The sequence below is a fragment of the Bos indicus genome, chromosome 3 (genome assembly GCF_029378745.1).
Source record: "Bos indicus isolate NIAB-ARS_2022 breed Sahiwal x Tharparkar chromosome 3, NIAB-ARS_B.indTharparkar_mat_pri_1.0, whole genome shotgun sequence".
Classification (NCBI taxonomy): Eukaryota; Metazoa; Chordata; class Mammalia; order Artiodactyla; family Bovidae; genus Bos; species Bos indicus.
The window spans coordinates 52,047,181-52,074,242 of record NC_091762.1 but is presented as its reverse complement, the minus strand read 5'-3'; the positions used below and the strand labels follow the sequence as shown (position 1 = coordinate 52,074,242).

The following is a 27,062-nucleotide window of genomic DNA, read 5'->3' as shown; positions in this document are numbered from 1 at the left end:
GGACCTAGAAGGCTTTCGTTTTGAAAAGCTCCACAGTTAACCCTGATATAAACCAAGGCTAAGAATATCAGTTGCTTCCTCAACTCTTTTTATTTCGTCTTCTTCCTAGATGATCTCAATCACTCCCACAGCTTCAACTTGTACCTAGACCATGGCTCCTGAGCTGCACACCTGCACGGCCATCTGCCTACCAAGCACCCCCCACCTAAAAACCCAACAGCTATGTCACTCAGCATACTCAACACTGAATCCAATGACCTATCCATCCTAGCCCCAAGGATGCTCCTCTTTGGATATTTGCTATTTCAATGAATAGAAGAACCAGAAACCTAATTAATTCTCTGGCCCATGCTGTAGAATTAATCATTCCTTCATATTTCTTCCTCAGAGTCATTTATACTCTAAAGACTGTTAGAGTGAGGGCAGACTTGCACTCTTTCTTATAATCTTGACACAGACAGCGAACGTTTATATGGCACTTAACAGTTTGCAAGGTGCTTTCACAAACATTATCTCATTGTGCTGAGGGCTGTTCATCACCTCTACCAGGGAAAGTGATGCACTTACGAAGAGTTCTAAGATACTCCCCCAAGAGCACATGCTGCTTACACAGCACGATGGCTGATGGGATTTCCATCGAGTGGTTTAAATGTTTAAACAGAACTTGAAACTGCTGGCAGTGTGACAGCTGGGACCGGTGTCAAGGAAGTTCTAGGTGCAGCAAGCTTTTTTCAGAAGGGGTAATTAATCAGAGACCTGGCACTTTAATGAAACAGACTTCTGCCTTTTTCATTTAATGGACAGGATGCCAGGGTTCAAATTCATATGCAAGTCTCACTTAGGAGTGAGGCCTCAGCCCAGGAGTTCCCCAGATTGGGTTGATACTGCCCACCCAACTGTGCAACGCCCCTGTGCTGAAGTCTACAACACACACTGTAGCTTTCTGGCTCCAGGCACCAGGGCATCCCCCAGTGTCACCCCTAGAACAGGGGGACCCAGGGAGTTCACGGGGCCCCTGCTTAAAGGTTCACTTCAAGAAAGTGTTGGCTGTGCATTCTGTATTCTTCCCTAAAGACCCCCTTAAAGAGGCCCAGGCTCTGCTGACTCTGGCTGCTGGAGCAGCACCCCCTCCACATCTGCTAAGGGTTTTGCCAGATGAGCAGATGAGGAATGCACACCCTGCAGCTGTAGCCTTGCCAGCGCCTCCCCCAGATCACAGGACAGAAAGTGATGTCGGGGTGGCAAGGCTGAAACTCCATCAAGCGTCAGAGGATGGAGACATGGGCCAGGGACAGCCCCGTCTGGAACTCAAGAGACAAGGACCCCCTCCTGGGACTCTGGCCTGTATTCCTAGTTCACAGATGAGCCTGGGGTGCATCTGGCACATACACAGTAGGCACGTGGCATAGGTTTTCGGAATTAACAAATACTGGTGTGAGATTTGAGACAAGCAACAAAAAGCTCACCCACACTGTGACCCTCCAAAGCCACCAGGAAAGGTTTAATTGTTTAAAAGTTGCTGCTATTAAGGGCTTAAGTCCCAGATGCCATTGTCACTAAGTTGAGTAAGCTGATCACTTTTTGTTGTGTGTGCATGCATGTATGTGGTTTTTTTTTTTTTTTTTTTTGCCCCCAAATGACCTTCCGCATGCCTGGCATCAAAACTTATACCAACTGCCAAGCAGAGAGGAAACCACAAAGGGGAATCCCCGGGTAGAAACCTGGCAAGTGTGGGGGAGGGGGGAAGTCACATGCTTATTTGTATTTTAGGAAAGGATTGACAAACCACTGTGAGAGCTAGAATAACATACTCGAAGAACCTGAGGGGTAACGTAAAGACCTCATTTTCCTGCTATGGAAACTGAGGCTCTGGTGGTAGGTAAATCAGAATGTTGCTTGAAGCCTTGCAGATAATAAGCCCAGCTGGGATAAGAACTGAAAGCCCTCAGTTCTTCCACTCTAAGCATATAGGTCAGAGCAGTAGTTCTCAAACTTTACCAAGTAATAGAAGCACCAAGGGCTTCCCAAGTAGTACAGTGGTAAAGAATCTACCTGCAGTGCTGGAGACACAGGAGACGGAGGTTCGATCCCTGGGTCAGGAAGATCCCTTGGAGGAGGAAATGGCAACACTCCAGTGTTTCTCCTGGGAAAATCCCATGGACAGAGGAGCCTGGCAGGCTTCAATCCATAGGGTCGTAAAGAGTCAGACACAACTGAGTGACTGAGCACGCAGAATCACTCTAGAGTGCCTGCTAAAACACAGATGGCTGGACCCTACCATCAGAGTTTTTAAGTCAGTTGGTCTGGGATGGGCCCGAGAACCAGCATTTCTAAAAGCTCCCAGGTGATGAGGATGCTGCTGGGGTGGGGACCACACTTTGTATAGAATAAGAAGAGGCCCATGGCCTAGGATCCCTAACTCAGCTGGGTAGAGACAGGTCAGGTTCTGGGAAACCAGTGGATGAGGTCTGCTCAGCAGAGTCTAATCCATGGTGACAGACAACAGCGCCTCGTGGTCCACCAACCTAGCCAAGGACCCTCACTTCCCCAGCTGCTCCTCTCCATGGTGTGGGCCAGTGATTTACACCTGACTGGTATCTGGAGTCAAGTTTTAGGATCTCTAAAGGTGTTTACAAGAAATTAAAGTTTTTATTGGGCAGGACACAAGGTCCTTAAAGTTCTTCCCTGATCCAGTGTGCAGCCTTGGGGAAATCATGGGACCCTTCACTCTTGTGCACTGAAGCTCATGCCCTCTTAAGAGAACAGAATAGAGCCCAACCTTCTACATGTTACCATAACACATGTTCTTATTCTAACAAATTCCAGGGAGGTAATCAATATCCAGTCAATATGCACTAAAATTCTGCTTCAAAAAGAGACCATGGTCAGGGCCTAGAACCTTTATTAAAAGAGATTTTTTGTTTGTTTTGTCCCAATGGGGCTTGACCTCTATGATTAGCGACCTGAATACCATGAGAGTTTAATAACAAACTTCAAGTTTTTGAAACTTGCTCTCCTTTAAACTCCTCCTCCCTCTATTCAACTAAACAAGCCTTTTCATCTAGGTAACCTACTTTTATGTTTGTTGTTGTTCAGTTGCTAAGCCATGTCTGACTCCTTGTGACTTCATGGACTGCAGCATGCCAGGCTCCTCCTATCTCCTAGAGTTTGCTCAGATTCATGTCTACTGAGTCAGTGATACTATCTAACCATTGTATCCTCTGCTTCTGTATTCTCTTTTTGCCTTCAATCTTCAATCTCACTGGGCTAAGACTTAAAATGCAACATCAGGCAATAAGCATTAGACTCAAAGGTCAGAAAACCTGAGTGTGAGTTCTAGTTTTGTCACTTGCTAATAATAATGTGGATTTGAGCAAGTTAGCTTAACCCTCCATTGACCCCTATGCAAAATGGTCAAAATAATGGTTTCCTCCTAGGATTACTGGCAGGGTTAAATGAGGGTGCATGTAGAAATCCCCTGATACGGCCTCTGCACACAGCACACACTTAACATCAGTGTCCTGAATCTATCAAACATCCCAGATCCGGAAAAGGGCTGGGAACGAGCATTCAATAACTCACTCATGCTTCCACAGAGTCTATGATAGAGGAGACAACTGCTATAGAATTCAGAAGAAAGCAGATGGACCCAGAGGACCTGAAACGCCATTTTCACACAATCACCTGACTGTAACAAGGGCCCGTTCACAAGAGTTGTTATTTCTAGTAACTTATTTGGGAGTTCCAAATATACTCAACTAAAAATAATGATAAAGAAGTTATTTGAGAAATAATATGCTTTCAAAATTGAATCACCAGATATTTATATCCCTCTGCAAGGCAAGGAAATTAAAATAGGCCATTTCTTATCAAGGCTAAACAGCTCCTTTCTCCAATAATTTGTCCTTGTAACAAGCATTCGTATTAAAAATACATTCAAACACTTCCTCTGCTATTGTTCAAAAGTAAACTGATGTCTCGAGGCCATAACACTGACACTGGCTTTAAATGTTTGCAGAATAACAGGTGGGAGGAAGCTCTAACTGCTGACTCACCACGCTAACTCTCCTTGCACTCCATCAGTTAGCCCTTCCTTTCCCACACCTCAGCTTGTCAGCTTCCACTCACCTCTGACTTCTGTGCCTGGGTGTCTTCTAAATTCTACACAACAACTTCCTCCTCTCTCAACCAGGCTACTCCCCACTTCTCCCCCATTACCAGGCCTATCTCCTCAGAAGGAAAAAGGGAAGGAGAGGATGTGGTGGGGAGCGGGCCCCAGCGATCTCTCAGGTCCTGCCAGCTCCAGCAATCTGTAATTCTCTGATTCCTTGCCCTAGCCACCTGGTCTCCGAAAAGAAAACAACTGACTGTCATAAATCAGTCATTAATTGAGACCACATAGAATTTACCTTCCCCCACTTTAATATAAATGTTTCTTGCTATCTTGAGTTCAGTGAATGAAGTGACCGCTCCATATTCCTTTCGGGCCCAATTTAACAGATGTTCGTTTCCATGGGGGAAGCTCCTTTCTTCTGTTTCTGCTGACAAGGAGAAGTTTCTTGATGAAAAATGGACCAGAGAACCTTCAGACACCTAGAAGAAACAGAGTTGCATATTTAATGTGGTGCAGTCCCCTGGAGCTAAATCATTATCAGAAAACGCTCTTGTCAGACAAATAATAAATATCTGTCAATCTAACCCCTTCCTTTTCTTACACAATGGCAACAGCTTTCTTCAGCAGCTCATTCAAGAAATAATCCCAAGCCTACCTTCTTCCAGGTAAGACATAACTGCAAACAACGCAGGACGGCCCTTTGAATTGTTAAAGAACTTTGTGACGAGACCACAGAGTGCTTTGTGAGGAATCATAAGACTTCTCAGCCTATTTTCCAGGTATCTAAATTGAAGGCCACCCTTTCAAATAATGTGTTTCAAGTCAAATAGGAAGCCTTGGTGAGTGTTTTCATGGACTTGTAATGGATCGGTAAAAGTGATCCCAAAGGCTTGACCTCGATGTCCACGTCTTCCACAGCTGCAGCCTCTGCCAACAGTCACCACCACGGGAACACAGCAAGAGTCCCTTTGGTTTACTGGGTTTTGAGCACTGAGATAAAACACGACCAGAGCTGGCTAGTCTTCTACCACTTTACACTGCTTTCCTCGCAGTGAGATGAATGTGTATTACAGTTTATTTTGTAAGACCCCCAAATTCCCATAGATAATGAAGTCAAGAGGCCATTAGACTGATCCTCATAAAATGTCCGGGATGATTTATGCAAGACCCAATATTTGCTTGGATGTATTTAGACCACTGCTGACCTAGCATACCACGGTATATATAATTAACACAGACAAAGGGGGGAAATTATCATCTAGCTGCTACACTATAATTAAATTCATTTGCTGGTGAAAGTACGCATGTCATCTTTATTGTCCAGCAACTGATTTTATCAGTGTCAGGGTGGAACCTCAAAATGTGAGCAGAAAGGCTCAAAACCTCCCAAGCCACAGGACTATAAACGTTTTGTACTGAATTTCACATTAACAACAGAACTACCATGTGATCCAGCAATTCCACTTCTGGGTATTTATCCGAAGACAATGAAAACACTAACTTGAAGAGATATATGAACCCTGCAGCATTATTTACAATAGCCAAGATATGGAAACGGCCTAAATGTTCACCGATGAATGAATAAAGATGTGGTATAGATACACGATGGAATATTTTCAGCCATGAAAAAGAATAAAATCTTGCCATTTGCAACAACATGAATGGACCTCAAGGACATTATGCTAAGTGAAATAAGTCAGATGGAGAAAGACAAATGCCAAATGATCTCACTTATATGTGGAATCTAAAAACAAAACAAAAATCCAGATTCACAGATACTAAGAACAGACTGGTGGTTGCCAGAGGTGGGAGATAGGGAATGAGTGAGATGGGTGAAAGGGGTCGAAAGGTACAAACTTTGGGATTTCCCTGGTGGTTCAGTGGTTAAGAGTCTGCCTTGCAGTGCAGGGAACACGGATTCCATCCCTGACTGGGGAACTAAGATCCTACAGGCAGTGGAACAACTAAGCCCGAGTGCCACAACTAAAGAGCCCACGCACTGCAACAAAAGATTCCAATTCCCACAACTAACACCCAATGCAGCCAAATAAATAAAATAATTAAAAAATACATATGTATATAAAAGGCACAAACTTCATGTTATTAAAAAATATGTTATGGGGATTTAATGTATAGCATAGTGACTATGGTTAGTAATATTTATTGCATATATGAAAGTAGCTAAAGACCATAGATATTAAAAGTTTTCACTATAAGATAAAAACTTCTCTACATATGGTGACAGATGTTAACTAGACTTATTGTGATGATCATTTTACAATATATACAAATATTGAAGATTATGTTGAATACCTAAAACTAGTATAATGTTATATGTCAATTATACTTCAATAAAAAATGTTTTCATGTTAACTATCATTAACAACAAGAAGCAAGCAGTTTTTGAAGTGGTTACAGCCAGACTAAAAGCAAGTTGAGGGCAGGGATTATGTTTATGGCTCTACCCTTTCCAGCAGTGTTTTCAACCTCAACACACATACAAAATAGTTGTTGTTGTTGTTGTGTTTAGTCATTCAGTCGTGTCTGGCTGAACATGACTTTGCCACCCCATGGACTATATAGCTTTCCAGGCTCCTCTGTCCATGGGATTTCCCAGGCAAGAATACTGGAGTGGGTTGCCATGTCTTCCTCCAGGGGATCTTCCTGACCCAGGGATAGAACCCTTGTCTCCTGCTTGGCAGGCAGATTCTTTACCACTGAGCCACCTGGGAAGCCCCATATAAAATACTTCTTACCCTTAAATACTGTGCTAGGCATTAATATTTTCTCTTCAACTATATATACTTATTGGAGAAGGAAATGGCAACTCACTCCAGTGTTCTTGCCTGGAGAATCCTAGGGACGGGGGAGCCTGGTGGGCTGCCGTCTATGGGGTCGCACAGAGTCGGACATGACTGAAGTGACTTAGCAGCAGCATATATACTTATACTTTTTAAATGCTAGCAAAGCAGTACTTCACCCCATTGACTCCATCACCGACTCATGCCGTGGTCTCCCTCTTGGCTGAAAACCAGAAGCATCTGAGGAGTTTCTAAATATCCTGAGACCCAGGCCACCACCCCCCAATCAACTAGAATTTGGGAGTGCAAGCCAGGCATCAGCATTTTTTAAAGCTTCCTCGACAATTTCAATGTTCAACCACAGTTGAGAAGCCTGGCCTTAATGGGTACTGAGTGATCCACAGTTTGAAAAGCCCATCATGGGCACCTCACAGCTTCCTCTACACCAGTGGTTCTTACCAGGGGTTATTCTGCCCACCAGGGAACATGCGGCAACATCTGAAAACAGTTTTGATTGTCACAAACAGGAGGGAAGAGCTACTGGAATCTAGTGAATAGAGGCCAGGGACGCTGCTAAACATCCTAAAATGCACAGGATGGCCCCCATGACAAAGAATTATCCTAATTGTCAACAGCACCACAACTGAGAAATCCTGGCCTATGCTTTGGACTGACTGAATGTTACTGCTACTTGAAGAGCTACTGGATTCTCAAATCGGATCTCCAAATTGACAGCTCTTTCTATCCTAAAAACTGGGCCGCTATGTACTTTACAAAGAATAATAAAAACTTTCTGGTTTGTATTGGCTCAGGAAACCCAGAACTAATCACTAAGAAGCTGGGTGTAAACTATGACCACCTATAACAGTGACCACTCATTACACCTACTATGTATCAGGCACTATAGAGCGCTACCAAATGTGGCAGTGACACTTGCTACACGTCCCAATGCCAGTTATAAACAAAACCAGTGGGGGAGCATTTAGCTCTGACCTTGTTTTGACATCGCCTGCGTAAGGAAAAGCTCCTGAGCCATCTACCTGCCAACAATAACCATGCCAACGTATTCATAAATCCTCTGAAGCTTAGCTACTCATCAACACTGAACTTCAGACAATGCTTATCTGATTTTCTGACTTAAGCACTGTAGTAAAATCACCTTTTCACTGAAAAGCACTTGCACTAAAAAGTCGCTTTTCTCAAGCCTGTCACCGCAAAAACCCACAGCAGCGCAGAGGCCTTTGTCCCACTGCCAGCACAGTTCTGAATGTTTAGGCAAGCCTCCCTGGATGTTCCGTTCTTTCCTTTTTTCTCATTCATGTTACAACCGTAAAATAAAACACTAGGGCTTTAAATATGTTATGCAGAGAATACATTTCTCCAGAGTGGAAGATGGGATAGATCACCCTGGTGCATTCCAGAGGCAAGAATGTGAGCAGTGTAAATAAGAGAAGAAATGGGGAGCAACCTGGGAATGTATCCTGAAGTCATTAAAAGCAATGCCATCGTGGAGCTGACTCCTCAAGAAGGGGGAGCGCCCTTCACTCACCATCTGCCCCACTCGTCTGGCTTCTCCAGGGCCAGCAGCAGCACAGATCACACACTCAGGGCTGAGGAATTTGGAAAAGGAGTCAACTGCCACTCCTCAGGCGAATTCCAACGAGAAGAAAGCAAAGCTGCCAGGGGCAGTGAAGCGTCCCTGACTGCAGGTCAGTGGAAATTTTCTGCCGCAGCAAGGGGTTAGTCAGCGCTCCTCCTGACCACCCATTCTCTGACTTGACACAGCAGCTCACACACAAAGGCCTCCCCTGAGCCCCACCGAGTTTTACAAGGTATGGTTATTTCCACCTGATCTTCAGGATGACCTCTGATGCAGGCTACTCTGATTTCCACAGAGAGAAACTCAGAGAAGCTAAAGGCCTACCCAAGGTCAGAGAATCAGCACCCAGGCCGGATCAGAACAGGCGACTTCTGACTCCTGGTCACAGCTGGCCCTGCCTGCACCCTTCCAGAAAGGAGACTTCACTGGCTCTCAGAGCAGGAGATGTCCCTTCTTACTTTAGTTGCCTGTAAAATTTGCCTTCCACCCACTTGTCTGAGCTGGGCTTTCCAAACCAAAGAATCCCTTCCTCTTTCTTCCATGAGACAAACCTTCAAATGTTTGTAGATGTCACTCAACCCTGACCACCACTTCACTTCTTGAGGGCAACAGTCCAACTCCCTGGACTCCTCCCCAGACACCACGGTTGTCATATCTTCATCAGCATAGTCTCTGGAATGTGGTGCCTGGGACGAGACCCAGGGTTTGGGGTGTGGTCTGATGAGAGTACTGTGAAGGTTAGCTTCAGGTGTCAGTGTGATTGGGGTACAGGGTACCAGTTATTTGGTCAAACGTTATTATGGGCATTTCTGTGAGGGTGTTTGGATGAGACTAACATTTCTTTTTAATTAATTTACTTTTGGCTGTGCCGGGTCTTCGTTGCTGCGTGTGGACTTCAGCTGCAGCAATCAGGGCTGTTATTTGTTGCGGTGCACAGGCCTCTTGCTACGGTGGCTTCTCCTGTTGCAGAGCACAGGCTCTCGTAGCTGTGGTTCTCAGGCTCAGCAACTGCAGCTCACAGGGCAGGCTCAGTATTCGTGGCACAGGGGCTTAGTTGCCCCAGGGCATATGGAATCTTCCCAAACCAGGGAATCGAATCCATGTTCCCTGCACTGGTAGGAGAATTCCCAACCACCTGACTACCAGGGAAGTCCAGAATTAACACTTAGATCAGTAGACCAACTAAAACAAATTGCCCTTCCCAATGGGTGTGGACCTCACCCAATCAGTTGAAGGCCTAAATGGAGCAAAAGGCTGACCCTTCCCCTGAGTAACAGAGAATTCTCCAGCTGACAGCCTTGGAATTGGGACATCAGCTCTTCTGGGCCTACAGCAGTCTGCTGTCCTTCAGTATCAAACTGAGATGCTGAGTCTGCAGAATTTGGAGCCTCCATAATCACGTGAGCCGATTCTTTACGAAATATCTTTCTATGGACACTGCATGAGGCCCAAGATCACATCAGCTTTTATATCAGCTGAACCCTACTATAATCTCATATCCATTCATTTATGCTTTAAACAAACATCCAACAAATATTTATTGAAAGCCAAGCATTGTTCGAAGTGCTGGGAATATAGTGGAGAAGGCAACAGACAAAATTCCCTGCTTTGTGAAGCTTACAGTCTAGCAAGGAAGTCAGAGGAACAAAATAAACAATTAAAATACATGTAAACAAGTGTGAAGGAATGATATAAATTAAGAGAAGAGAAGAGGGGAACTCTACTTTTAAGTGTAAAATCTGACTGAGAAAGTCACTGGGCAGGTCAAGAACTGAAGGAGATGACAGGCAGCCATGGACATCAGGGGAAGGGTGCTGGGGAGGAGACAGCAGCAAGTGCGTACGTCTGGCACAGAAAAGAGACAGCAAGGAGGCTGGCGTGGCTGGAGCACAGGGCTGAGATGGAGATGAGCAGGAGTAAAGTCAGAGAGGCCACAGAGGAGACCAGTAGGTCCGACAGGACCTTACAGACCATTGCAAAGGACTGTGGTGTTTAGTCTGGGTGAGATGGGCCGCCACTGAGGATTCATGAAAACATCTAACAAATCACTCTGGCTGCTGTGGCCAGTCTAGACTGAAGACAGACAAGGAGCAGGAGACTAGTAGTAGACTTCTGGAATAACCCAGGGGAGAAAGTACTGCAATTCACACCAGGGAGGTGGAGATAGGGATAATAGTACCTCAAGTCTCAGGTCTTGATTTTATCAGCTCAAGGCTCTTCTCCTCCTTCCCCTACACCCGTGTATCTTTAATATAAATCAAGGTCTTTAGACTCATTTCAATTCTGTAGAGACCATATAAAAATCTATTCTGTTGATTGTCAAAAATCTCTAAACTTCATGTGTGTGCCATCTCCACACTCGTCTAAATCCCTGAGATGCTGACCCAGACAAGGCTGAGGTCTGTTGACTTGCAGGCACATTCCCACGCTGACCTGAGCACATGGAACAGAACTTGCAGGAGCCCACGCTATTTTCCAGGGCTTCCCCAGTGGTGCAGTGGTAAAGAATCCACCTGTAATACAGAAGCTGAAGGAGATGTGGGTTTGATCCCTGCGTTGGGAACATCCCCTGGAGGATGGCATGGCAACCCACTCCAGTGTTCTTGCCTGGAGAATCCCATGGACAGAGGAGCCTGGTAGGCTACAGTCCATAGGGTCGCAAAGAGTCAAGACACCACTGAAGTGACATAGCGTGCCTGCAGGCTGTTCACCAACTACAAAGTGATCTCATGGAATAGTCCACATCTCGTTTGCAAGGGCGTCATCCTAGGACCCCTTAACAGCTCTCCTGAAATAAAGACATGACCGGCCAGTGCCACTCCTCTGCCAGTCAGCACTCCAGTCCCTGCCTGATCTCCCTAGAGTGCAGTCCTTGCTAGAGTCTGGTTTGGACTAAAGTTTGTGGAAGAAAAGAGATGTAAAGAGAATAGCAAAAAAAAAAAAAAAGATAGAGGGGAAAATAGTATGTTTCTACCATGACGAGGGGTTACAATCACTATTACAAGGATAATTATTACATGACTGAATATGGAATTGTTTTTAAAAATGTTAAGAGCAAGCGTTTTACATTTGGATAAAATGGCAGAAACTTTTCAAGGCAATTCATTCCATCCTCCACCTTATTTGCGGGTCCTTGCCCTGCTACCCACCCCACTGCTGGCTCTTACATCTCAACCAACCTCACATCTCAACCATTACAGTAACCTCCTGCTGTGTAAGCTGCCAATCCTATCTCGCTCCACTCCTCATCCACACCATCACCAAGGAGATCTTTCTAAAAAGTAAAACACATGATGATGGAGGATAGCACCTAAGCATCTTAACTGGCACATGATCAGAGAGGGCTTCTGCTCGCCCCACTTCCCGGAACTCCCCCAAGCACCTGCCCTGTGAAATCACTCACAGTGGCACAACACATCATGCTGCTTAAGATCTCCTGGGTCTTTTTACATCCTGCTCCCTACCTGGCTTGCTCATCCCCTACCCCGTGCTCACCTTGTAACTGCTCCTTGTCCTCCACAGGTATCCCTTCTCTGTAAAACCTCTCAGACTCCCTTTCTCTCCTGGAGATGGAGCTGCCCACGGCAGATGGAGCTGCCGTTGGCACACCACGAGCCCAGTCCCTCTCTCACATGAACTGCTACCACTGACCAGCAAACCTGCTGCCATCCTACCTGACAAGCACCACAAGGGCCAAGAAAGCACCTAGCTCATTCTGAATCATCTCCTGGGCCTGGCAAGGTGCTTGGCACAAAGTAGAGACTCAGTAACCACTTGCTGAATGAAAGCTCAATGGTGTTACTTACAGGAAAGGCTAAGCCATAATATCTTTATTCTTATAAACCTTGCTTCCCTCACTGCCCAGGAAATGATCTTTTGCCAGGCTTTAAAACTAGTATTTGATTTTTCACCTACTAACTCCCCTAAAAACCAATTATTAAATCATTTAGTAGTTCCGTGCCTTCCTGCAGAAACCACTGAACTTTTCTCCTGCTTACTAATTAAAACCCAGTCCTCTGACATTCCAACATGACAAACGTTTTCCTGTGGGAACGAACAGAGCCCCAAGCTCTGAGAATCCTGAACCTTAGCAAGTGTCCACTGAAGGGACAAACATGAAGCACCGGACTGTCCAGCAGGCCCCAGGCTTTGAAATGCACTTAACCACCCCCTCTCCTGACTGCTCCTCCCTACTGAAACCATGCGCACCATTTGTATCTTAAATTCTGATTATGCTACCAGACTTTTTTTTGTAAAGAACATTACTCTCTCTGCCAGTGCTGGGAGTTTTATTACAAGAACTTACGGCTAGGCAACAAGAGCCAAGTTTGTTATTTTTTCTGGATCAGATTCAACAACCTTGTCCAAAGAGCAAGAAAAAAAGCAAAAGAGGCAACCAGCCCTTTTGTTTCCACACCTGTGTTTAAGCTTTAACTCTTAAAGTCCTAAGCAGACCCACTGAAGCCTCAAGATGGATCTCTCCAGGCCCAGTGAAGGGAAGCAATGCTGGTTAATGGGTGTGTAGACGTTATTTTCCTGGAACTGGGGCTCCTCATCTTAGCACTTATCTCAGCACATCAGCTGACTCAGAGGCCTGGCGGTTGCCTCACAGTCTCTCTCTGGCCTCCCCCAAGCTGGTGTGATCTCTTCAGTGTGGAGGGAGACAGAATCGTTGCTGAAGATAACGCCATATTTTAAGTCCCCACTTAGTCCTACCTGCCTTCTCCCACCTCATCCATGCTCCCAGATGAAAACGCAGGCTGCGCTTAACTGCCTGGGTGGCAGTTAAGTTTTCTCTGAAGCTTCCACCTTCATGTCTACTCACGTTACCATCTCAATGCGGCTTATATAAAATTACAATCCAACCACCCCGCAGCCCCAACTCTAGCACCCAAACCTGAGTTACATATTCTTATTTCTAGAGTATAATACAGTAAGCTTCTAAACTACCATGTAAATTACTTATATATTATGCCTATAGCCCATCTCCTCCCATTAGTATGTAAGCTCCTTCAGAGGCTGAGATTTTAGACTGCTTTGCTTATAGGAATATCAAAAGCACAGTGTTGGATATAAAAAAGACACTCAATAACTATTTGATGAATGCATGAATCCTGAGGTCCCATTAACTGGCAGCGGCTGCCTAAAGCTCTGTGCTGGTAAGTATTCCGAGGTCATATTTAGGAGCAAGGGAGAGAGGGGAAAGAGTGCCATGGTCAATTTTGTGTCTGCCAGAGGGTCAAGCCCTCCTTGCTCTACGGCTGTTCAGTACAGTAGCCACTAGCCATTGAGAGCCTGAAATGTACGTAATTAATTGATCACTGTCGTAAATGTAAAATACACACCAGATTTTGAAGATATAGTAAAACCAGTGATAAGAAGATGTCTCAGAATTCCCTGGTGGTACAGTGGATAAGAATCTGCCTGCCACAGGTTCCTTTCCTGGTCAGGGAAGATTACACATGCCGAGGAGCAGCTAAGCCTGTAAGCCACTACTACTGACCCCGACTGTCACCAACTACTGAAGCCTGCGTGCCCTAGAGCCTCTGTTCTGCAACTAGAGAGGTCACCACAGTGAGAAGCCCACGCTCCATAATGAAGAGGTGCCCTGGCTCGCCACAACTAGAGAAAACTGCAGCAATGAAGACCCAATGCAACACAGCCTAATTAATTAATTTTTTAAAAAAGGAAGACATCCACCTCTTTCAGAAGTGTGATCCTCAAACCAACGTATCACCACAGAAGTATGTTAACATGCAGATTCTGGGGTGGGGTGGGAATGTAGGGTCCAGGAGACTGCTTTATAATCATCTGCCTGCCACCCCATGGTGGCCAGGCATACTTGAGGATCACTGCTTTGGGCCATAGACAAAAACATTATGTAATCTTTGTAAAACATGAATAGGATTGCTTGGAGAACAAGCAAGAATTTTCTCCTGCACACTAGTTTTAAAAAAGCCAAGAGAGATACAGTAAAGCAAGTCGTTTTGGGAGTCATCTTCTTATATGTCAAAAAAGATAGAAATGTGCCCTGTGAAATGAGGAACCATAGCTCCCCAATGATAAAGAAATGCCTGCTGAAATGTCAGAGGAAAATCTGTTTCAAGAATCAATCAATCAATCTTTCTCTGTGTGTCTCACACACACACACACACACACACACACACACACACACACACACACCCAATAGCTGGGCTGTGGTCCATTTGGAGCTTGAGTTATCACTTGGGTGAGTGCCTGCTATGCTATTCAGGTTACAGCTCCATGAGGCTGCTCTAACGCACATACCCAACTTCATACATTTACATGACTTTGGCATTGCTGAAAGTTCAGCACTTGCACAATCAGGGTCAGCTCCTCTCCCTCTTCTGACCTGCCTTACACGCAACCTTTACTACTCCTATTCCTTTTGCCAGACACTTGCACCAGCACATCTCTTTCTGGAGATGCCTGCTTAAGAGAACAGAAGAAGTAAAATAAGGAAAACAAATAAAGCAAAGAAAAATACACGGTCATTTCAGAAACACCTACCATGCCAAGAATTTGTTAGTTCAATTCTAGGGGGGAGAAAAAGACTTATGATAAAGTAGGAGAGGCATTTCTCTAGAATTTAGGTTTTTGCATAAGATCTATGCAGATCTGATCTGCCCTAGAACTCATAAGAGTGCCCACACAGAAATGCACTGAGGAGATGATGCTTTGATGTATTTCATGCACTGAGTCCAGCAAAAACAAACTTACATAAAGTGCTGGAACAGTATTGAAACATTTACCTCCCAAATGAGGACAGAACCCTACATTCTGAAAGAGGAAAATCACACATTCTCCCTACTCCAATTCCTGGTAGGACTGTGTTTGCCTATTTCCTCCTGTCATGTGATTTGAAACCTGTTTTCTATTAACCATATATCATAACTTTGTGTTTTTTTCAAAGTTTTTTAAAAAGAAATAATAACTTCCATGTCCACTGAACCTACAGGCATAATTTGCAAAGCTAAATATTCATGAGCCATGTGATTGTGATCTCTGCCAACAGTGCACTCAAGAAACATGAATCCATGTGACCACTTAAAAATTTTTGGATGCTTTAATTTTGTATCCACAACCAGATTACTCTGTCCAACAAAATGACTTAAAACATATTCAACAATTTTTCTCAAAACATTCATGGTGATCATCCTCTGCTTTTAATTTTTATTTCTGTTGAAATATAAAGAACTAAAGGATTGAAAGTGCCCTCTGTTCTTAATGCCCTACATATTTACACATGTCCAAGAGGAAAGCTCTGAGATGCTACCCACAGAATAGAAACATGCACAAACTTGAACATGAGCCAGTACAAAAGCAATACTCTAATCTCCCATGGAAATGTTACAAAAATGAGAGTAAACATGAATACGCACATATACAAAGATAAGCAAAATAACTCACTGATTCTGAAAGACGAACTCAGTCCCCACAGGTTACCAAATTAATGAAGTGCAAGCTGCTTTATAATATAGAGTTTTCCAAAGTAAAGCCCCAGGCCACACAGGGATCCTCGATGACCTTATGAAATCATCTCTGAAGACTCTTATATTTACCCTTTCCCATCTTCCAATATAGCATGATGTTAGAAGGAATGTGACCCAAAATTTAAAGTGTATTTATCATCTAGAGTGTTTTCCAGGAAGTAAACAAAATGCTGGCATCATTACCAGTCCTTGCCGTGATCCATAATATTCTGTGGCCCACCAAACGTGCTTCTGGGAAATTCCTCACTAAGAAGGATTCTTTCTTCTATTTTTCTTTTAAGGTGTATCCAATCTGCCAATGCAGGTTCAAGGGAACAAACTGAACTTTTCAAACACTTGACTCCGAACAGGCACCTGTAATTCCCTCTACAGAGTTTTTCTTTATCAAGACTGGACAATCTAAGTTCGAAACAAGGAAACTAGGGTTCAAAGAAGTTAAAGAGTATGCCTGGGGCACAAAGTTGGTAGAAAGCAGGGTTGACAAAAAACCAAATACCTCTCTTCTCACTCTAGAGCTCTTTCTACTCCACCTCCCTGGAGTAGTAGCTACTAAGCTCAAGAAATCAGTAAAGTAAGGTAGATAGGAGCCCCCTGGGCTCGCATCAATAGAACACTGGGAGAGAAAATCATAAAAGCAATTACAGGTCACTCAGTGCACATTTCATAGATTCTGAATCCTCACATCTGACAACTCTGTTGTCAGAGTTCCTACTGAGAGGTTAGGTAAAGCCCCAGCTTACAGAAATTTAGCAAGGGACAAGTGCATGCTCAAACTGCACCTGCAGAACTCCAAAAACTACTCAACACAAACCCAGGTTTGTACAAGAGTGACAAAGGAAAGCAGTGGGGCAGAGCTGGGGATCACGCCTTCTCTGCCTCTTCCACAGTCTCCCTGTCTGGTTATTTCCTTCTCTCTCTGTCCATCTCTCTGTCTCTCTCTCCCATTTCCCAGAAGCTGGAGGAGTCATACTGGCAGCAGTGGAGGAGAAACAGAATGGAAGGGGCAGATGGAAAATAATGACGACTGATATGGAAGCAAAAAACAGCTTGGCTGAAAGAAGAGAGATCTGTTATGGTAAAAGACAGTGATAAAAAGTGACACAGGATCTGAAAATGACTGAATAGAGACTCTAGTGGATCTAGGATGACAAGAACATCAGGCTGTAAAAATGTTAAATACAAAAGCCTCTGTGACATTCACTTTTATATGTCAGTTTGGCTTGGCTATAGTCTCCAATTATTCAATCAAACAATAATCTAGATGTGCTGTGAAGGTATTCTGTAGATGTAATTAAAGTCCATAACCAGGTGACTCTAAGTAAGTAAGGGACTATTTTAGCTAATCTGTGTGGGTCTGATTCAATCAGTTGAAAGGCCTTAACAGCAGAGCTGAGGCTTCCCTAAGGAAGAAGGAATTCCATCTGTGGACAGCAGCTCCACTCCTGCTGGAGAGTTCCAGCCACCCTACCTGACTGCCGGCCCTGTGGATGTCTGCCTTGCTTTGCCTGTGCCCACAGTGGTGCAAGCCAGTTTCTTACAATAAATCTCTCCCCGTATATACCTCCTACTGGTTTCCTTTCTGGATAACCCCTGACTGATACAGCTTCTGTTAAGGGCTGATGCAAGCTCCAAGAGAATGGAGCTGCATATTCTGACCCAGAAACCACAGACCTCAGAACACTTTGGGGAAAGGGGTTCTAAAGGGACATGTCCTTGGGTGCCAGGATGGAGTGGGGCCTTCAATCCAAACCACTGGCTGGAGCCCTCTTGAACTTCCTTCAGCTTAGCTTCTAACCAAAGGCAGGCTGCATAGTTTTCCAGTGTACAGTTCACAGTCTCTGGAGAAGACTAAGGTGATCTCCTATGCCAAAGCTGGGAAGGCTGAACTGAACACATTTAACATCAATGAAGAAATGATCCCCAGAGGGCTAAGGACAGATGCAGATATTAGAGCCGGGCATCCTGGTGGGGTTGATCGAGAGAGAACAAGTGGAGGAACCCACGGACTTAATGTTGCTGGAAAAGCGGTCAAGAAGCAGTTTTTAAGTCGTTACCTGAATGATGCCCCTTAGGAGAGTCACCTTCCTTGTACTGTCTAGGACTGAGGGACAATGGCAAAGGCGCCAAACTAAAGGGGAAAAGATCACAGAAAGAAGGGCTCAAAACACCAGTAGCGGGGGCTTCCCTGGTGGTCTAGCAGTTAAGACTTCCCCTTCCAATGTAGGTTGTGTGGGTTCTGTCCCTGGTTGAGGAGCTAAGATCCCACATGCTTCTGGGCCAAAACACCAAACAATATTGTAACAAATTCAATAAAGACTTAAAAAAAAATGGGGGTGTTTCAATCCCTTTTAGAAGGCTTTGCTACTTTTAAGGTATCAGCCACTATAGCTCACTTCCAGCCATGGGTAGAGCACCGGTAACACTATTTCAGAAGCTTCACACAGCATCTGAGAATACTGTTGTTATGTACAGTCAGACACAGTCAGGACAACCTCTTGCAACTACGTCTTGGGGAAAACTATTTATCCTACGTTTGGCTGCCTCAAATAACTCCAACGACTCTGCCTAAGAAGGAGTCAGAGTGTCCTGTGGTCCTTTTGAGAAACAGTGAATATCAGCTCCCTGTGGGGAACGCTTACCAAGGACCTCAATGTCTGCAGTTCATGAGAGGACCAATGCACGCCAATGAGCTTTCAAGTCAGCCTCACGAGTACTTCCCAGGAGACAGAGTTCCCCCAACTCATGACATGGAAAAAATACTCTTCAATCTCCCTTAACAAAATATTTGCTTTTTCTACCAAACAGCTCTCTGGAGGCTGCCTACCGCATTCACCAAGGGCACTGGAGATGTAACATTTGATACAATTGCCCAATGCTTAGGAAGGGCAGATTCCTCACATTACCAGATCAGCCTGAAACAGTAAAGCCTTAAAGGACACCATGGGATTTTACACAAAGAAACACCAGCCCTCTCCCACGCAGACATGGCACAGCAAGTCCAGCAGAGGCAGGAAAAGTCTATGTTTGCGTGAAGGCTTCAGGACAGGATGTCTTGATCAGGAAGAGTACACCCAGGCAAACCTCAGAAGGCCAAGGGGCCACTCACTGGCAGCATTCACCAGCTTTCATACAACGAGTTAGGGTAAATTCTAGGAAGTCTTTCAAGAACTCTTTCTGGACCAAGATTACTAGCTGAAACTGGACTCCTTCCAATGCTCTTAATTACCTCCGTGACATTTAGGAAGAGCTCTCTCACCGCAAAAGGGCGAGAAACTCACTCCTAGGAAATATGGTAGTTGACCGACTCCAGTGCATGAAAGGACCAAGCCCCTTATAATTAAGGCTCTTATGGACAAGCCACAAAACCAGGAGATAAGCAGCCTCTGGAACAAAAGTGCCTGGTACACAACCACTTGGAATATCCCACAGGACACAGTGAGTCATTCCACAAGAGATATTTTTAAAAAAGAAAAAGGAAGAACCAATCTTGAAACATTTAGCTATTTAATCTGCCTTTAAGAGAGAATTTATTTGGGGAAAGACCTCACTGGAAAATCCAAAATGGCATATCTGGACCCCTAGTATATAGGGGTGACACTTCTGGTTTAAGCACTTCTGGTGCTTAGGTAGGCACCCCTAAGCCCTCAACCACACGCTACTCTGGGGTCAGCCTCACAGAGGGGGCTGCCTTAATTGCACTTGAAACAAGAGGATTCGCACATTCTCCAGTTTTCAGGATCCGACAGTGGTACTTCCCAGTCTCATAACCATCTTTCCCATCTTACTTGAGGGCAGGCAATCCACCCCATTTCTCTCTGGAGCCTCCACACTTAGCACAGTTCCCAGTGTCCTGCAGGCACTGAAAACTGGGTGTTGGATGAATGAACAAGTAGCTACAGAAACCGTCACACCAAGTATGCTAACACCATGTTTTTCTAAAGGTGGGGAGAACTGCCAAACAAGAGAAAGGAGGAAATTCAAAAAGAAAAAAGAAATCATGTCCAGGTTTTTTAACTGCAACACAGTAGAGAATATAGAAATTTTTTAAAAGTTCCCTCCTCCACAAGCAAACTTGAATGTCTGAGCTACTCAGAGGGTATTTTTGGATGCTCAGGACTCAGTTACACATCACTTGGATTCAGAAGAGGAATTTCTGGACATGCGCTGTGCTACAGGCTGTGCGTGTCCCTTCCTAGAGCAACGCTAAGCACACATCTGGGGCTATTTAACAACCGATTGGAAATTTCGCCTTCTGATTTCCAGTTAAATACTGGGCACAGGAAAACAAATAGCACTTGTTTTTCACTGAGCCTTGTCAGTCATCCAAACTGCCGCGCAGACCAGAGAACTGCCTGTGGTTTGGTGGCAGAGCCCCAACATATTTGGACCTCTTCCCCAACCCCCCCCCCCCCCACCAAGTTTAAGTGACAGGGATAAACCAATTTTGGCAACCTTAGCCTCTTTACCCAACCCCCGACCCCCGTCAGAAACACAAAACTAGGTTTTAAATATTAAGCATGGTCCTGGTATTAATTTACATTTTTCATTAGGGTTAAATTTTTATTTGTTTTTAATCCGAGCATAGAATTTGGTTTCTCTCATTTATTTCAATTGCCCTGCCCTGATATTTACTTGGATTTGCTGAAGGGGCAATGTTCAGATTACCATTTTCTGTTTCCAGTTAAACTGGGATGCAATATTAGTATGTAGCAGTTGTACTATCATTCTTGGAGAGTTTGAAAACTGGGAGGAACTTCAGAGATTGACTAGTACCACCTCCTAACTTTAGAGGTGAGGAAACTGAGACCTGCGTAGTGAAGTGATTTTGTGTAGTGCTTGATGTATAATTAATTAGTGATGGAAGCAAAGATTAGTATTTGGGCCTCCTGACATCCAGGCCAGAGAGTGAACTAGAAACAAAAATCTGAGTTACTTCTGGATAGAACTGACAGATAAAATCAGGACACTTAGTTAAATCTGAATTTCAGACAAACAATGAATAATATTTTGGTGTTAAGTATGCCCCAAGTACTGGAAACTCTACCTTTAAGGGGGCCCCTTTGACTCACCACCTTCGTTCAAACACACATATTTACAGGCATTTCTTTCCTGATTTTACTGATAAATGGCTGGAAAAAACAAATCACAGCACTGTTATCCCAAGAGTGAATGAGGTTGGAAGAAGTTGCTGCTTATCTCTCTCAAGTACCCCAACAAAGAGGAGCCCCCACTCGCCACAACTAGAGAAAGCCTGTGCAGCAATGAAGACCCAGTGCAGCCAAAAATAAATAAATAAAAAACAAAACAAAACAAAGGCTGCAAAGACCCCTGGATTAGACATTTCATGTTACTAGAAACCAGGCATTTGAGAACGTCTGCTTGTTCTAGAGTTCTAAGTCTACAGACCTTGCAGGAGAGAATGCTCAGGTTTGTAATACAAACAAAGCAAGGTTTTTTATTTTTCTTTTTAAATAAAACTCACAGAATAAAGTAAAATGATTTTACAGCATCATTTTGAAAAGAATTCTGTAGCAATTTTTTTTTCTAACAGCTTTATTAAGATGCAATTCAACCTTATTGTAATTCTATTATGTAAATTACATAAACAAAATTATACAATTTACCCTTATAATTCATTTTATTGAGATATCATAATATTCCTCCTTTTAAACTGTATAAGTCAGTGTTTTAAGTATATTCACAACTGTGGTAATAATCACCATTATCTAATTTCAGAACATTTTTCACCCCAAAGAAACTTCATACCGTTAGTAGCCATTTCCTATCCTCCTCTCCCACTAGCCTCTGGCAACTACTGATTGTCTTTCCATCTCTATGGATTTGCCCATTTTGGACATTTCATATAAATGGAATCATGCACTGTAGATTTTTGTGTCTGACTTCTTTTATGGAGAAGTAAATGGCACCCCACTCCAGTACTCTTGCCTGGAAAATCCCATGAACAGAGAGGCCTGGTAGGCTACAGTCCATGGGGTCGCAGAGTTGGACACAACTAAACGACTTCACTTTCTCTTCTTTTATTTATGTTTTCAAGGTTCATCCATATTGTTGTATGTATCAGTACTTCATTACTTTGGTCAAATAATATCTCAGGGTATAGATATACCACTTTTTAACCCCTCACCAGCTGATGGACATTTGGGTTGTTTTCACTTTTTTATTACTACGAATTATGCTGTTATGAACAACTGTGGACAAGTTTTTCCATGCACATATATTTTGCCCAATTGTCTTCCAAAGCACTATTTTACCTTCCCACCAACAATGTATGGGAATTCCAATTCCCCTAAATCTTCAGCACCAGTTGTTATTATCTGCCATTTTTATTAAAGCCATTCTAGTGAATGTGAGGTGGATTCTTATTGTGGTTTTATTTATTTGGTTTTGTTTTTCTTGGTTTTCTTTTTTTTTTCTGTTTATTTATTTTACTTTACAATATTGTATTGGTTTTGCCATACATTGACTTGAATCCGCCGTGGGTGTACATGTGCTCCCCATCCTGAACTCCCCTCCCACCTCCCTCTCCATCCCATCCCTCTGGGTCACCCCAGCACACCAGCCCCGAGCACCCTGTATCATGCATCTTTGCATTTTCCTAATGACTAATGATATTGAGCATCTTTTCACATGTTCATTGGCCATTTGTGTTTTTTCTTTGGAGAAATGCCTATTCAAATTATAGCATGTTTTTAAAGATAATCCAGTATTGTGGCTCTGCTCAATCATTTTTAGCAAACTTAGATTAAAAGTTCAGACATTTATTGCACTATTTTGTCTTTGATGCAGAAATAATTGCATAAATAAAAATGTGTAGATGATCCTTCTAAGAGAGTTTGTACTTGTAGTTTCAACGTGACAGGTTGAGAAAGTAGGATTATTTTTAATTCAGGTTGCACTTAAGGATAACTCTAACCGACCCAATCTTCTCTGGGATATCCCTACACCTTGCAAAAGAAAACCTATAAGGCTGTGACAACTCGATCGTGTGTGTGTGTGTGTGTGTGTGTGTGTGTGTGTGTGAGAGAGAGAGAGAGAGAGTGACATACTCAAAGATGTACTACTTGACACTCAGCCTGAAATAATCACTCTCATCCACTCCCATTTCCGAGGTAACCAGAACAACCAGATAAAAGAACTGCAGTTGCAGAGGAAACTCAATCCCATTTTCTCCCTACCTGACACACTCCCTCTTGCCTGCACAGTGTAATCAAGAGGAGGACTGAAAAGATTTGACAGTAGAAAACAGATAAACAGATACCTTTTTAAGATGGCATTAAAATATAATGTTTTCAGTCACCCTCGTAGGTGTCTGAGACAGTCTGTGTAACACAAGATCCTGCTAACTAATTATGAAAAGTTTCCTTTTGTAAATTGGGCAGTTATAATAATGCAGACTTGACAACTTAAAAGGTCACCATGGTTGTAGATGAGTAAATATTACTTGAACTTATCTCACAATCCTGGGCTTCCCCTGAAGCTCAACTGGAAAAGAATCTGCCTGCAATGCAGGAAACCCCAGTTCAATTCCTGGGTCAGGAAGATCCCTTGGAGAAGGGATAAGCTACCCACTCCAGTATTCTTGGGCTTCCCTGGTGGCTCAGATGGTAAAGAAACTGCCTGCAATGTGGGAGACTGGGGTTTGATCCCTGGGTTGGAAGATCCCCTGGAGGACGGCATGGCAACCCACTACAGTATTCTTGCTTGGAGAATCTTACCTGGCAGGCTATAGTCCATGGGGTCACAGAGAGTCGGACACGACTGAGCAGCTAAGCACAGCACAATCCTACTTAAAAATAATAACTGTTGGGAATTCTCTAGCAGTCCAGTGGTTAGGACTCCGTGCTTTCACTGCTGAGGGTGCCCCAATCCCTGATCAGGGAACTAAGATCTTGCAAGTCACACAATGCAGACAAAACACACACACACAAAACTTTTAAAGTATTGTAACTCTAAAGTAAAGAAAGCTTTAGGACAGTAATACAAATCCATCAGCAAAGGACATGCACATCTTAGACTGAGAATCATGGGACCTACCCTCTCTCCTCAGCTCCCTTGAGCTCTCCAGGTAACCTGGGAAAAGAGACTGAAGGAGATGGCTAAGCCTCAGTTTCCAAAGATTCCAGGGACCTTCTGAAGTGTTTGGATGAAACACTTTACTTAAAATAATTTAGTTATCTTATCCCTTACTTCTAACTACAATGAATGAATAAAGGAAACACACCTGCAATTATCTATCCAGATCCCTCTGCCCCAGTAGCTGCCAAGTCATTCATTTCAAGTTACAGAGAACAAGAGAAGAGCTCGCCCTTGCCTCCTTTCCTTCAGCACCATCTCTGTTAGGGAGAGTTGCCCAGCTTGTGAGAGAACTTGTACCCTTTCGTTGTCTAATGATCTAAGAACAGGAATGAACAACAGATGCTCCACCATCTCTTCCAGGTCACGAGGAAATGCACAGATAGAGAAAACCATTTTCCCTAAAGAAAGCCTGTTGGATAGCAAGGCAGAGTTAAAGTGCCCCAGAATTTGAATCCTTGACTTCTCCCAATGCTGCCTCCCATGTGTTGGTAATTTGAGTTTCATCACTTTTCTACAATCTCCTTACATGGGATAAACTCCAGATAGGGCTGATGTTCAATTGTTTACTAAAACCATCTCCTGCGGTTTATTGTTAGCGTGTCATAAGCTGATGGCCAAAAAGCAGTTCTTACTGATGTTAAACAGAATTAAAGCAAATAAATAATAACTAGGAGTAAGATACTTTCCCTTAAAAGTCACAGAGAGGCAGTTTGAAGAAAGAATCCAGAAAGCGATGGGTGCAACTACAATATATGTGACCCCCACTTTTCATCTGGCCCTACAGCCCAAAGAAATGGGAACTCCTTTCAGTCTGGGGCCAGCCAAGCTAGTTGTTGTTGCTATTCAGCCACTCAGTTGTTTCGACTCTTTGCGACCCCAAGGACTGCAGCACGCCGGGTATCCCTGGCCAAGCTAGACATTTCATAATTAGAAATGTAAATTCAACATCCTTCCCAAGTGGTCTTTACTAATGACTAATAATAAATAGCAACAAAAATGGTAGTAATGTTTATGAAATTATCCATGCCAGGTCCCACACTAAACATTTTACATGTAGTCGCATTTAATCAAGAGAACAACCTCATGATGTAGTGACTATTATCACTCCCATATTACAACTGAGGAAAGTCAAGCTTAGAGAAATTAAATACTTTTCCCTTGTTACTGCTTAGATTCAAACCAGTGTAGGCAGAAGTCCTTGCTCATAACCTGCCCAATGTAGTAGCTCCTGAAATTGAGCTCCTGAAATGGTTAGGGTGCTTAAGGAATTGTATTTCTGACTTTACTTCATTTAAATAGACATACACAGCTAGTACCTACAGAATTGGACAGCACAACTCTGCACAATAAGGGCAAAATGCGTATAGATTTTATAATAATGACTATTAATCTTACTATCACAAATGCCTTTATAGGAGACTGACAGTGTTTTTGAGTATGAAGGGAGCCAATTTAGTACAAGTGCTTGTAGAGTTAAGTCCTTTCTGGATTTGAATCTCAACTCTGCCAGTAACTAGCCAAGTGATTTGGGTCACTACTTAACCTCTCTAAATCTTATCTGATTCCTCATCTGGAAATGCATCTGTAAATATCCCCATCATCATGGGGTTATTGTGAGAATTAAATAAGAGAAAACATTAGAGCACTTATGCAATACCTGGAACATACTAAGTGCTAAATAAATGTGCTGATAACAACAAGGTGTGTATGCATGTGTGTGTGCTCATTTGTGTCTGATTCTTTGCGACACCATGGACTTCTCTGTCCAAGAAATTCTCCAGGCAAGAATACTGGCGTGGGTTGCCATTTCCTGCTCCAGGGGATCTTTCCAACCCAGGGCCTGAACCTGCGTCTCTTGTGTCTCTTGCACTAGCAGGTGGACGTTTTACCGCTGAGCCACCCGGGAAGCCCAGTAACGACTAATTTTGACTTTTGGCCTTTTAAATTTAGAAGTAATGAGAGTTTAAATTCTCAGAAAAGGCTATAATTTAACTTACTAATAACTCCTATCTTGTAAATGTACTTTGGGGTTTAAAATGTTCACATTTACAAAGTTGCAAATACAGTACAAAGAACTCATGTATATCTTTAACTAGATTTGCCAGTTTTCAATATCTTGCCATATTTGCTTTATATTCTATCTATATATGAATTTTTCTCTGAACTATTTGCCCCTTTAACCCTTAATGCTTAAGTGTATTATGTTTACTAAGAAGGATATTCTCTTGAATAAGTACTATTATTAAATTCATGAAATGTAACACTGATACTTTAATCTATAGGCTCAATTTCCATTCCTCCCGTTGTCATCATAATCTTCCTCATAGTGATGGTGCCACTCGTTACACAGGGATCACAGATGTCTTTTTAGCCTCCTTCAATCTGGAATGGCTCTTAAACCTTTCTTCGATGACCAACATTTTTGCAGAGTACAGGCCGGTTACTCTATAGAACGTGACCCAATTTAGTTGTCTTCAGCATTTGCTCATGATTAGACTCAGGTTATATGGATTTGGGGCTAGAATAATAACTAATTTAAGACTATGTAAATATACTGTTCCTCAAATACCCTCCACCACCGCTAGATTCAGCATCTATTGATGACTCCTGCCTAATCAGCTTTTACTATGACAGTCACAAATTGATGATTTTCTAATTCCATCATTTCTTCTATAGCTATTCATTGGTATTCTTCTATAAAAAGCTTTCCCTTCCTCCTTTTTAACTCATTTAATTATCTACTTTTTAATTGTATTGTCTATGGAGTCTTATTTTATTCAGTAGGTACCTCTGAGTTTTTAAAAGTACAGTTCCTATACAAGTGATAAGAAACTACAGATCTGAATTAAGAATCATTAATTAGGCAAAATGTATTCATTGTGCAAGATGAACACCATTAACTGTGGACTCTTCTCGTTTTGATTGCTTGTAGGCAA

General features: G+C 43.2%; 1 protein-coding gene across 4 annotated transcripts in view; it reads right to left on the bottom strand.

The window, feature by feature from the left end:
* Window positions 1-27,062, bottom strand: part of TGFBR3 (transforming growth factor beta receptor 3) — a 209,549-nt gene that overhangs the window by 50,014 nt on the left and 132,473 nt on the right. For all 4 annotated transcript variants that reach the window (XM_019957070.2, XM_019957069.2, XM_019957071.2 and 1 more), the window contains one exon: window positions 4,410-4,593. In XM_019957070.2, coding sequence (XP_019812629.2) covers window positions 4,410-4,593 — 184 coding nt within the window. The remainder of the gene's footprint in view (window positions 1-4,409; window positions 4,594-27,062) is intronic.